The sequence below is a fragment of the Neoarius graeffei genome, chromosome 1 (assembly GCF_027579695.1).
Source record: "Neoarius graeffei isolate fNeoGra1 chromosome 1, fNeoGra1.pri, whole genome shotgun sequence".
Classification (NCBI taxonomy): Eukaryota; Metazoa; Chordata; class Actinopteri; order Siluriformes; family Ariidae; genus Neoarius; species Neoarius graeffei.
Genome location: NC_083569.1, coordinates 124869556 through 124883683, shown reverse-complemented (window position 1 = coordinate 124883683; position 14128 = coordinate 124869556). Strand labels below are relative to the sequence as shown.

At 39.6% G+C, this 14128-nt stretch overlaps 1 protein-coding gene across 2 annotated transcripts in view; it reads left to right on the top strand.

The window, feature by feature from the left end:
- The window catches only part of wnt3a (wingless-type MMTV integration site family, member 3A), an 82362-nt gene that overhangs the window by 49251 nt on the left and 18983 nt on the right, over nucleotides 1-14128 (top strand). For both annotated transcript variants that reach the window (XM_060916600.1, XM_060916592.1), the window contains exon 2: nucleotides 1373-1614. In XM_060916600.1, coding sequence (XP_060772583.1) covers nucleotides 1373-1614 — 242 coding nt within the window. The remainder of the gene's footprint in view (nucleotides 1-1372; nucleotides 1615-14128) is intronic.

The following is a 14128-nucleotide window of genomic DNA, read 5'->3' as shown; positions in this document are numbered from 1 at the left end:
CCAGAAGAGCGCAGTCCTAGGAACATCGAAGATACTGCGCAGAACCCTCAAACTCCCAGGCCTCTGGTAGAGGACCCGAGCTTGAGGATGACATGGATACCACCCCCCCGCCGGGGGTGAGAAGGAGATTTTTTTTTTTTTATATATATATGTGTGTGTGTGTGTGTTCTAGAGAGTATGTAACAAACAAGTACAGCATGAGTCATCAAAAAAAATTAAGTCAAGTCAAGTTTATTTGTACAGCGCTTTTAACAATAAACATTGTCGCAAAGCAGCTTTACACAATTTGAACGACTTAAAACATGAGCTAATTTTATCCCTAATCTATCCCCAATGATGAAGCCTGTGGCGACGGTGGCAAGGAAAAACTCCCTCAGACGACATGAGGAAGAAACCTCGAGAGGAACCAGACTCAAAAGGGAACCCATCCTCATTTGGGCAACAACAGACAGCATGACTATAATATTAACAGTTTTAACATGAAGTCAGTTTCGTTGATGTTATAAACTCTTCATTGATGGAAACTTGAGTGCAAAACTGTTCATGACAACTGCAGTCCTAAAGTTAGCAAGTCAACTGTAGTCCTCAGCCATAAAAGCATTACTGTAAGAGTCCAGAGCGTCTTCCAGGTGTGACTTTCAACTGTCCACATGGGGCCGTCCTCCACAGGAGCGATGCGATGAGACTCCATTTAGACACAGGGCACCAGGATGGATCAGGCAGGTCCGAGGAGCAGAAGAGGTTCAGCATCTCGATCCCAGGACCGACATGTAACTCAGAGGGACAGATTTTGGGGGGCGGAGAAAACACAGGTTGTTAGGTATGCCCAATGTCACCTGAATAAGTAGGAACAGTATACATATTGCACTGAGTACAAGCAGGGACTCCAGCAACTAACTATGACAGCATAACTAAATTAGTTATTTATTAGTTAACTAAATTAGCTATAAATTAGTTATCCCGGAAGTGATGACTTATGAACTTTAACAGAGAACATTAGTAAGAGACATGTACCTGTATAAAAAGCTCTGAAATACCAGTTTCAGCAACACTTAAAGGGTTTGGATTTATTTTGGATAAATATGGTGTGTGTTGTCCTCCGAGTCTCATAATTCTGTTTACAAAAAGTCTGAAACACATTAAATAGAAGTGTCACGACAACTCTATGTGTAAATCTGACTTCACAGACCCTGTTTGATTGGCTGAAATCACCCACATGGTTTCCCTTAACATGTTACATGTACTTAAGTGTTGGCTTAATACATCTAACAGGCTGTAATCTGATCATACAGATTTTTGGAAAAGAAGCTGATTATGAAGCAGTAGGGTATTGGTGTATGTTTTCAAGTGTGTGTGTGTGATCTCTGTGCAGGTCATTAGCGGTGGGTCATCAGTACTCCTCTGTAGCATCTCCGCCTGTGCTGTGCAGCTCGATCCCAGGTCTCGTGCCAAAGCAGCTGCGGTTCTGCAGGAATTTTGCAGAGGTGATGCCCAGTGTGGTGCACGGCCTCAGCATCGCTATCCGTGAGTGTCAACACCAGTTCCGCGGCCGCCGATGGAACTGCACTACTCTCAATGACACGCTCGCCATCTTTGGTCCTGTCCTAGATAAAGGTATGAGTATTCCGATATCCATATCACACCAATTGCCATCTCTACAGTTTTGGTTTGGGTTTAAAGTTAGTCTACAAGAATTAAGGTCAGGGTTCAGCATATCAAAATATCAAAGTTCCAGGTTGGATGTAACAGTTGAGTGACACTGCTGTGAGCTTTTAAAGTGAGCCAATAATTTTGAGCTCTTAAAATGTGGTCTCATCTCATCTCATTATCTGTAGTTGCTTTATCCTGTTCTACAGGGTCGCAGGCAAGCTGGAGCCTATCCCAGCTGACTACGGGCGAAAGGCGGGGTACACCCTGGACAAGTCGCCAGGTCATCACAGGGCTGACACATAGACACAGACAACCATTCACACTCACATTCACACCTACGCTCAATTTAGAGTCACCAGTTAACCTAACCTGCATGTCTTTGGACTGTGGGGGAAACCGGAGCACCCGGAGGAAACCCACGCGGACATGGGGAGAACATGCAAACTCCGCACAGAAAGGCCCTCGCCGGCCACGAGGCTCGAACCCAGACCTTCTTGCTGTGAGGCGACAGCGCTAACCACTACACCACCGTGCCGCCCCTTAAAATGTGGTCATTGGCAAAAAAAAAAGATTGGGTGAGACTTAGGCCCTGTCCACACGGCAACGGATTCAGGTGAATCCGATAAAATTTTTTAGCATTTCGGCCTGGCATCCACACGGCACCGGTGTTTTGGGTGCCCCAAAACGATATTTTTTGAGAACGGTTTCCAGAGTGGAAAAATCTGGCAACGGCGCTGTTGCGAAGTCGTCTGGATGAGTAGAACAGATTTGTTTACGATGACATTACAACCACATGACTAGAACAAGCAGCACTCACCCATTCACGCCAGGTAGAAGAAGGGGTTTATGCGCATGCGTCCTACTTCTTCTATTGTTCTGGTGTCTCTGATGGGACCGTCTTACAGCGCACGTAGCGGTGTGGCATGTGTATTGCATCGTTTTCAGCAAGCGTTGCGTTGCCATATGTACCTGATATTTTACTGATCCGCTCCCCATGTGGACGCGATATTTTTTTTACCCTCTAAAAAAAAAATCTCGTTGCCGTTGTCGTGTGGATGTAGCCTCAGCGTTGTTTAAAACCCTGTGCCCAGCAATGAGCTCTGTGTGACTTTGTGTGTGTGTGTGTATGTGTGTGTGTGTGTGTGTGTGTATGTGTGTGTGTGTGTTGTATAATGTGTACACACATGTCCACTGGGGCACGGTATGTTTGTGTTTGTCTTGCGAAGGGAATTCCCTGCTCTCCCCCTGCACCAATTTACTCATCACCGCCTTAATGAATATCCCACACTATCTAAGAAGACACACACACACACACAGTGGATAAGGATAATCTTCTGTATATTCTAAAACAATACATCCATCGTGCTGATGTGGAATAAAATCGTGAATGTTTCTTCTGTGGTTGTTAATCACTAAGATTTAGCAAGATACACACAGCATTTTCAAAACTCTGATTTAACCCTTTAACCCGATGCTTAGTTTGCAACAGGACTTTGTATTTTAATATATATTACCATGAGCTATGCTGAACATAAATGTTGGTAATATTAACGGGATAATGAGGAATAATACTACTAACAAAGTATTAGCATGGTTAAATTGCAGCCATTTGTATATATCAGTAATAAATGTTCATTTTAATAGACTAAATATTTTAATTTGTAAAACATATTCAATGCTGAACCAGCACATTAATTCCTTTAGGCACAGCTATTTATACCTCAGTATTATGTTGCATTTTATCTCATATTTATTCCAGGTATAGTTATTTTGTCCTATAATTACCTTACCTGTAGTTATTTTATGCTATGTTTACCTCAGCTATTGTTTTTATTTTTAGATTTTTATTTGATATTTATTTTATATTATATTTTTTCAGCTATAATCATATTATTTAATATTTATATCAGCTGTAGTTATTTTATACTGTGCTTATTTTAGCTATAGTTATTTACCACTGCTGTAGTCACATTATATAGCATTTAACTCAGCTCATATTATCTAACATTTTACTTCAATTGTTGTTGTTTATCTCCGCTATAATCATATTATATTAAACTTAGTTGTTGTCATATTATAGAAGATTTAACATCTATATCATATTTCTCTAAGCTGAAGTAATTTTATCCGATATTTACCTCAACTGTAGTCATATTACATAACATTTACTGAAGCTATAATTATTTATTAAATATTTGCCTAATCTATAGTAATTAATAAAATTTTTTATCTCAGCTATAAAACAGCTACAGCTATTTTATACAACATTTACCTCAGCTGGAGTTATTTTATACAATATTTACCACAATTGTAATTATTTTTTCAGTGATAGTTATTTGACACAATATTTACTTGACCTACAGTTATTTTCCTCAGCTATCATCATATTATACAATATTCATCTCAGCCAAATTCATTTTGTGCAATGTTTCCCTCAACTGTAGTCATTTTCAACATTTATTTGAGCTATAATTATTTTATATAATATTTATCTCAGCTGTTGTCATATTATACATGATTTACCTTGGTTGTAGTCATTCCATACAGTATTTACCTCAGATGTAGTCATTTTATACAATATTTACCTCAAATGTATTTTATTTTATTTTATACATTTATCTCAAAGGGCGGCACGGTGGTGTAGCGGTTAGCGCTGTAGCCTCACAGCAAGAAGGTCCGGGTTCGAGCCCCGGGGCCGGCGAGGGCCTTTCTGTGTGGAGTTTGCATGTTCTCCCCGTGTCCGTGTGGGTTTCCTCCGGGTGCTCCGGTTTCCCCCACAGTCCAAAGACATGCAGGTTAGGTTAACTGGTGACTCTAAATTGACCGTAGGTGTGAATGTGAGTGTGAATGGTTGTCTGTGTCTATGTGTCAGCCCTGTGATGACCTGGCGACTTGTCCAGGGTGTACCCCGCCTTTCGCCCATAGTCAGCTGGGATAGGCTCCAGCTTGCCTGCGACCCTGTAGAAGGATAAAGCGGCTAGAGATAATGAGATAATGAGATGAGACATTTATCTCAACTATAGTTATTCTGTACAATATTTACCTCAGCTATAGACAATATATGCAATATTTCTCAGCTATAATTATTTTATACAACATTTACCTCAGCTATAGTTATTCTGTACAATATTTACCTCAGCTATAGACAATATATGCAATATTTCTCAGCTATAATTATTTTATACAACATTTACCTCAGCTATAGTTATTCTGTACAATATTTACCTCAGCTATAGACAATATATGCAATATTTCTCAGCTATAATTATTTTATACAACATTTACCTCAGCTATAGTTATTTTATACAATACTTGCTTCAGTTATAGTTATTTTATGCAATATTTACCTCAGTAATAGATATACAATATTTACCTCAACTGTAGTTATTTTATGATTTTTGCCTCAACTGTAGTTATTTTATATAACATTTACCTCAACGATAGACATATTATACAATATTTATCTAACTGTAGTTATTTTATTATTTTTGCCTCAACTGTAATTATGTTATGCAATATTTACCTCAGTTGTAGACATATTATACAATATTTACCTCAATTGGAGTTATTTTATGTGATTTTTGCCTCAACTGTAGTTATTTTATGTAACATTTACCTCAGCTCTAGTTATTTTATGCAATATTTACCTCAAGTATAGACATATTATACAATATTTATCTAACTGTAGTTATTTTATGATTTTTGCCTCAACTGTAATTATTTTATGCAATATTTACCTCAGTTGTAGACATATTATACAATATTTACCTCAACTGCAGTTATTTTATGTGATTTTGCCTCAACTGTAGTTATTTTATATAACATTTACCTCAGGTCTAGTTATTTTATGCAATATTTATCTCTGTTATAAGCATATTATGCAATATTTACCTCAACTGTAGTTATTTTATATGATTTTTGCCTCAACTGTAGTTATTTTATGTAACATTTACCTCAGCTCTAGTTATTTTATGCAATATTTACCTCAAGTATAGACATATTATACAATATTTATCTAACTGTAGTTATTTTATTATTTTTGCCTCAACTGTAATTATTTTATGCAATATTTACCTCAGTTGTAGACATATTATACAATATTTACCTCAATTGCAGTTATTTTATGTGATTTTTGCCTCAACTGTAGTTATCTTATATAACATTTACCTCAGCTGTAGTCAATTTATACAACATTTACCTCAGCTGTATTCATTTACACAATATTTACCTCAGCTGCAGTTATTTTATATAAAACATTTATCTCAGCTGTAGTTATTTTATAAGATGTTTGCCCCAAATGTAGTTACTTTATACAACATTTACCTCAGCTATAGTCAATTTATGCAATATTTACCTTAGTTGTAGTTATTTTATCAAACATTTCTCAGCTGTAGTAATATTATATAATTCTTTACCTCAGCTATAGTCATTTTACACAATATCTACCTCAACTATCGTCATGTTATGCAACATATCCCTCAACTGCAGGTTTTTTTTATTCAATATGTATCTCAGCTATAGTCATATACAACACTTTTTTTGTTTTGTTGTATTGTTTATTGCACATACAAGAACAAAATTGGCTTAACAAAATATAACAAATACAAGACGTTCAGGGGAGGCCTGAAACCTGATGATTTTTGAGGGTCTCCCTTTGTTAAAATAAAAATGACAATATTAGGGTCCACTTACACTACCGTTCAAAAGTTTGGGGTCACCCAGACAATTTTGTGTTTTCCATGAAAAGTCACACTTTTATTTACCACCATAAGTTGTAAAACGAATAGAAAATATAGTCAAGACATTTTTCTGGCCATTTTGAGCATTTAATCGACCCCACAAACGTGATGCTCCAGAAACTCAATCTGCTCAAAGGAAGGTCAGTTTTATAGCTTCTCTAAAGAGCTCAACTGTTTTCAGCTGTGCTAACATGATTGTACAAGGGTTTTCTAATCATCCATTAGCCTTCTGAGGCAATGAGCAAACACATTGTACCATTAGAACACTGGAGTGAGAGTTGCTGGAAATGGGCCTCTATACACCTATGGAGATATTGCACCAAAAACCAGACATTTGCAGCTAGAATAGTCATTTACCACATTAGCAATGTATAGAGTGGATTTCTGATTAGTTTAAAGTGACCTTCATTGAAAAGAACAGTGCTTTTCTTTCAAAAATAAGGACATTTCAAAGTGACCCCAAACTTTTGAACGGTAGTGTATATAAAGCATAAAGTTAAAAAAAAAAGTACACTTACCTTAACCGTAGTTATTTTATGTAGTATTTGCCTTTAGCTATACTCAGTTTATACAATATTTACCTCAGCTGTACTCATAACATAAATGTACCTCTACTATAGTCAGGTCATACAATTTGTACCTCAGCTACAGTCATTTTATACAATATTTGCCTCATTAAGTTATTTTATACACTATTTACCTGACCAAGTGGCCTGAGTAAATCATTTTGATTGGATGAGAGGAAATAAGGCCCCTCAAAAATGGTGACGAGATTAAAGAGGCAGAGAAACTGATTTACTCTTTGTTTTTGGAAGAGTATGTGTGTGTGTGTGTGTATCAGCCTCTTTAGATCTCATCTCATTATCTGTAGCCGCTTTATCCTTCTACAGGGTCGCAGGCAAGCTGGATCCTATCCCAGCTGACTACGGGCGAAAGGCGGGGTACACCCTGGACAAGTCGCCAGGTCATCACAGGGCTGACACATAGACACAGACAACCATTCACACACATTCACACGGGGAGAACATGCAAACTCCGCACAGAAAGGCCCTCGCCGGCCACGGGGCTCGAACCCGGACCTTCTTGCTGTGAGGCGACAGCGCTAACCACTACACCACCGTGCCGCCCCCTCTTTAGATCATTTTTTTAAAACCTTTATTCGTCACATGCACACTTCAAACACAGTGAAATTCATCCTCTGCATTTAACCCATCTGAAGCAGTGAACACACACACACACACACACACACACCCAGAGCAGTGGGCAGCCACACCAGAGTGCCCGGGGAGCAGTCAGGGGTTCGGTACCTCAGCCCAAGGCCGCCCCACGTTAACCTAACCACACGTCTTTGGACTGTGGGGGAAACCGGAGCATCCGGAGGAAACCCACGTGGACAACATGCAGACTCCACACAGAAAGGTCCTCGCCGGCCGCTGGGTTCGAACCCGGAACCTTCTTGCTGTGAGGCGACCCACTACACCTAGAGGATGCTAATAGACAGAGGCTAACACTAAAACTAAACCCTAAGCCTGAAACCCTAATCAGGCTCAGCCTGTGAGGCCCTCGGGAAGAGCTTTGGAAAGGTCTTCATGAAAATGTGATTAAAGTCCTCATGAAAGACTCCCTGTGTTGATTTATTTCCTTTTGAAACAAAAATCAGAGTGACAGCATGTTGAATTGTTCAATTTATTTACATAAGAGTCAAAAGCGTTCAGGGTACACCCCACCCCATGCAATAAAAATCAAACTTGAAGGTAGTTAGAGAATTAGCTAAGTATGGAGAACAGGGAAGAGTTTAACGAGAGCCTTTTTTTCAGCTGTGGAGGATTCTCACCACCACATTCACTCACGCCTGTCTGCGCTAACCAAAAAAACGTCCTACACACTGAACTGCTGTGTGTTTTTAGAGTTATGCTGTACATGTTTGAGCTGAAGCCAAGTGTCAGTGGCACTGATGGTAACACTGAGTCACAGAGGGATATTTGAGTGAAAATGATAAATGAAATCATAAAATGATATTACTGATGGGCGGCACGGTGGCGTAGTGGTTAGCGCTGTCGCCTCACAGCAAGAAGGTCCGGGTTCGAGCCTCGTGGCCGGCGAGGGCCTTTCTGTGCGGAGTTTGCATGTTCTCCCCGTGTCCGCGTGGGTTTCCTCCGGGTGCTCTGGTTTCCCCCACAGTCCAAAGACATGCAGGTTAGGTTAACTGGTGACTCTAAATTGAGCGTAGGTGTGAATGTGAGTGTGAATGGTTGTCTGTGTCTATGTGTCAGCCCTGTGATGACCTGGCGACTTGTCCAGGGTGTACCCCGCCTTTCGCCCGTAGTCAGCTGGGATAGGCTCCAGCTTGCCTGCGACCCTGTAGAACAGGATAAAGCGGCTACAGATAATGAGATGAGATGAGATGAGATATTACTGATGGAGACGGTGTATAAACATGGACTTGCGTTGACCTGTGGTAGCGATCTTCTGGGTGGCACGGTGGTGTAGTGGTTCGCACGGTTGCCTCACAGCAAGAATGTTCCGGGTTCGAACCCAGCGGCCGGCGATGGCCTTTCTGTGTGGAGTTTGCATGTTCTCCCCGTGTCCGCGTGGGTTTCCTCTGGGTGCTCCGGTTTCCCCCACAATCCAAAGACATGCAGTTAGGTTAACGTGGGGCGGCCTTGGGCTGAGGTGCCCTTGAGCGAGGTACCGAACCCCTGACTGCTCCCCGGGCGCTCTGGTGTGGCTGCCCACTGCTCTGAGGGTGTGTGCGTGTGTTCACTGCTTCAGATGGGTTAAATGCAGAGGATAAATTTCACTGTGCTTGAAGTGTGCATGTGACGAATAAAGGTTTCTTCTTCTTCAGACGCTGAACAGTCCCAAGTCGTTAAAAACCCTCCTCCTTAAAAAAGTCACAGAACTGCCAACTCACACACATTCTGCCCACTTTCTAATGAATAAACCGCAACCATTTATTCTCCACCACACCAAGGTTGGAAAATTGTGTGCGGGAAGACACACAGCCAAAACCACACCGATAAACTATGTTTACTGCTAATGAGCTGCTACTCTAGAGCAAGACACACCCCTAGGGGCAGGGCATAAACATTCTAGAGGATATTTAAGTGTATGACCACAAGACAAGTACAGAATGAGTCATCAAGAAATTTTGTTCATCTTCCCAGATGTGACTAACAATAATATTTCTCCAAAGCTATTTTCTTTATCATATTTATACATCCATAACACCAAACGACCGGTAGGAAAAGTTCTGAAATTTTTATTTTGAATTCAGGGGCTCATTAACATAATTTTACCTGGGCTACATTTCCTTTGCTAAACTACTAGGAAGAGATTGATGGTAATAAAGTAACTGATAGTGTAGGTACAGTTTGGACAAGTTTTTTTATAAGTAAAAATTTACCAATTTTTTTTTTCCTGACAGTGACCTTATATGTTGCTTCACTTCACAAAATGCAATAATCTCATTTCTATGAAGTAACACGCAGCATGGATCAAATCCTAATCACTGCATAATCAAGTTGTCAGTCACATGCTGTGTGCTTGTCACGCAACCCTGAGTTCACAAACAAGAGTTTTTAGAAATGCTAAAAAAAAAAAAGGCAAACTAGCTTTTGGTTCTCATTTCTTTAAGAAGTGAGCAATGTTCTGACGTGCAGGTTTTTCAATAAATGAAACCACTGATTTAAATAATTTTTTTTTAAAAATCTAAAGTTCTGTATTGATGTGGCTTAAAATTAATTAATAATATCAAATATTTTCCAAATTAATTAAAATATTGGTTTGAATGTGATGGTACAGCGTCTTGTACATCCAACAATTTCATTAATGCTCCCCATAGTAGTACTGTTGCTGAAGGTTATGACCTTGACTTGTTAATATACACTACCGTTCAAAAGTTTGGGGTCACCCAGACAATTTTGCGTTTTCCATGAAAAGTCACACTTTTATTTACCACCATAAGATGTAAAATGAATAGAAAATATAGTCAAGACGTTTTTCTGGCCGTTTTGAGCATTTAATCGACCCCACAAATGGGATGCTCCAGAAACTCAATCTGCTCAAAGGAAGGTCAGTTTTATAGCTTCTCTAAAGAGCTCAACTGTTTTCAGCTGTGCTAACATGATTGTACAAGGGTTTTCTAATCATCCATTAGCCTTCTGAGGCAATGAGCAAACACATTGTACCATTAGAACACTGGAGTGAGAGTTGCTGGAAATGGGCCTCTATACACCTATGGAGATATTGCACCAAAAACCAGACATTTGCAGCTAGAATAGTCATTTACCACATTAGCAATGTATAGAGTGGATTTCTGATTAGTTTAAAGTGATCTTCATTGAAAAGAACAGTGCGTTTCTTTCAAAAATAAGGACATTTCAAAGTGACCCCAAACTTTTGAACGGTAGTGTATAAGTGAATAATTTGGAAATAATAAAAAAAATCTACATTTTACAACCACAATGTAAGAAACATTTTAAAATTCCTGAAGCTCAAAAACTTCTCACATAAACCCTAAAAGTGTAGGTGTGGCCTGTGTGATTTGATGGACATATCTTTAGCCCCGCCCCCTGCTGAGCTCGCTTCGGCGTTCACACGGCCTTTAGATTGTTTTATTAAAGTGTTTCGATGGGAAATTCTCCCTGTCTGCATTTTTGCCCTGTTGCTAGGACTTAACGTGGTGGTCGCTAATCACCGGGGCAAATTTCATCTTAAACACCGCAGGCCTTTTGTGGCACTAACACACCGTGACAGTAGAAGAACAACAGGGGACCAAAAATGCCCCCAGGGTGAATGGGTGGGTGAGGCAAGAGGGGTAAAATGCCATCACACATCTCTGAGAGGTCTCTTCATACCGTACGTACGTGTTCAAAGGTTAAATAATGAGCAAGATCAGAACAACTCATTAACAATATTTATTCCATCAAGTTTTGCACACACTTTAACGCACTTTTGCCAGTTTTTATGTTTTGTTTGGGGGAAGAAAAAAAAAGAAATACAGCTTACTTATTTCAAATGAAAGTGATATGTTTGTGTATGCTAATCTAATGATTAGCATGCTAGGTATCATGAAAAATTCATGGGTTTGTTCATGGGTTTATGATAAAAATTTGTAGATTTAAAAAGAGTTAGTAGGGCTTGCCAGTTTATGCTAGTGGTAGTTAGCTGGTTCGCAAATCTTTAATGCAACTGAATTAAAACAAAACCGTGCAATCCGAGAACATCTGTGTACATTGCATTCATTTGGAAACCATGTGGTCGAACAGTTGGAAAGAATTAAATATTCCAAAGTCAATATTTTTTTTTCATTATTTCATGGAAAATAAATCCTATTTGAATGTGTGCTGAGAAAAACAAAAAATAAAATCAAAGTTCCTTCTTTTCCCAGTTCAAAATGAAACGGAACAGAGAGACTGGGTAATTTAATTTTTAATTTCAAAATAAACTGAGATTTGAATTGGTTTGACTCCGCAGAGGGTTTTTTTTTCCTCTCTTAGCTAAAGTATGAATGACTGAGGAGTCGTAGTTTTTTTTTTATGAAGAATGTGAATTATAGTGTGTCTGTGTGCAGTTAATCTTCTCTCCTCCTCCTTCATCCCTCCACCTCTCGTCTCTGCCATGTCATTGTCCTCCAGCCATAAGAAAACACTCTCAGGCTTCCTGATCATAAAAAGTGGGTGTTTTTATAGTGAAAGGAATAGCGGCATTCACACACACTCCACAAACCAACAAAATACTGTACTAATGACTAATGTTTATTGCTAATGTCCGTCTGGAAATGCTCTTTAAATTGCTAAGCCAGAACACCACGGGCTCTACGATACACGATCTGTGTCGGCATTTATTTTAGCATGAAGTCGGATTGGGGAAGTGGTGGTTCAGAGGTTCCAGCTGCGAACTTGTGACCAGAAGGTTGTTTGGTGTCCTAGCTGATGAGGTCCTGTGTGTTTTTGGAGTTATACGGTTCATGTATGAAATCAAGTGTCATCAGCGTCAGTGGTGGTAAAGAGCTGCATGGTCTTCACCAGGACATGTCTGATGTTTCTGAGTGGTAGATAACATTATACTACTGATGAAGAGCCTGTACTTACTTACTTACTTACTTACTTACTTACGCCTACCGCCCAATTTTGGTTTTGGGCATAGGCCACGAACAAGTGCTCTCCAGTCATCGTGATCCTGGGCGATCTTTTCCAGTTGTCCCCATGTATAGCCAGACCTCTTCACCTCTGCATCTAGGTCACGACGCCAGCTGTTTCTTGGCCTGCCCCTCTTCCTTCTCCCTTGTGGGTTCCAGAAGAGGGCCTGTCTTGCGGTATTTGATGCAGGTTTGCGAAGGGTATGGCCAACCCACTTCCATCTTCTTTGGAGGATCTCTTTTTCTACAGGCTGTTGTCCTGTTTGGCACCACAACTCCAGGTTATTGATGGTATTTGGCCAGTATACTCTTAGGATCCATCTGAGGCAGGTATTGATGAAGGCCTGTATTTTATTCATGGTGTTGGCCGTTGTCCTCCAGGTCTCTGCGCCATACAGAAGTATGGGCTTTACCATGGAGTTAAACATCCTGATTTTGATATTGCGTGGCAGTTCCGACGATCTCCAGACATTCCTCAGCTGGTGGAAAGCTGCTCTTGCTGTTCCAATCCGTACCTTTACATCAGCATCGGTCCCACCCATTTTGTCCACTACGCTTCCAAGATAGGTGAAACTCTCTACTTCCTCTATTGCTTCTCCCTCTATCCTGATTGAGGTTGTGTTGTTATTGTTTTTGAAGAGACTGTACAGAGGTTTAATCGAGTTCTCATTCAGTCTGAGGTGGAGACATTCTGGCATTGAACAGCAGTGAGTTGGGAAAAAGACATTTTCCTCTGCCAAAGGAATAAACTCCAATCATTTATTTATTTATTTATTTATTTATTTATCTCCACCAAGCAATGTTTTGAAAAAGGAATTGTGTGTGTGTGAAGATGCACAGCCAAAACCACACTGACAAATCATGTCATGTTGACTAATAATGAGCTGAACACGCCCATGGGGGCATGACATATACGTTCCAGAGAGCATTTAATTGGATGACCACAGGACAAATCGTTAAAATGTTTTAATCATTTTCCCAGAAGAATAAAACTAAAACAAAAGTTTTTTTGGTATATTTGGAAGAAGAAGAAATAATTTGTGCCCATTTTCCTCTGGGTGTTTGAATTTATGTAGTGTGCTAATCTGATATGCTAACCACCAATTAACGAGTCAGTTAGCAAGTAGGCTACAGTGGTGACATCCTTTTCCAGGGCGATGCAGTAATATTTTAAACTACATGTTGCTTAAAGATTTCTCAGTTTATTAGTATGAACTCACATGACTGTTCCATGGAATAGCAGAAGTGTCTGTATAAAAAGATCATATACAGTGGGGCAAAAAAGTATTTAGTCAGTCACCAATTGTGCAAGTTCTCCCACTTAAAAAGATGAGAGAGGCCTGTAATTTTCATCATAGGTACACTTCAACTATGAGAGACAGAATGAGAAAAAAAAATCCAGAAAATCACATTTGTCTGATTTTTAAAGAATTTATTTGCAAATTATGGTGGAAAATAAGTATTTGGTCAATAACAAAAGTTCATCTCAATACTTTGTTATATACCCTTTGTTGGCAATGACAGAGGTCAAACGTTTTCTGTAAGTCTTCACAAGGTTTTCACACACTGTTGCTGGTATTTTGGCCCATTCCTCCAT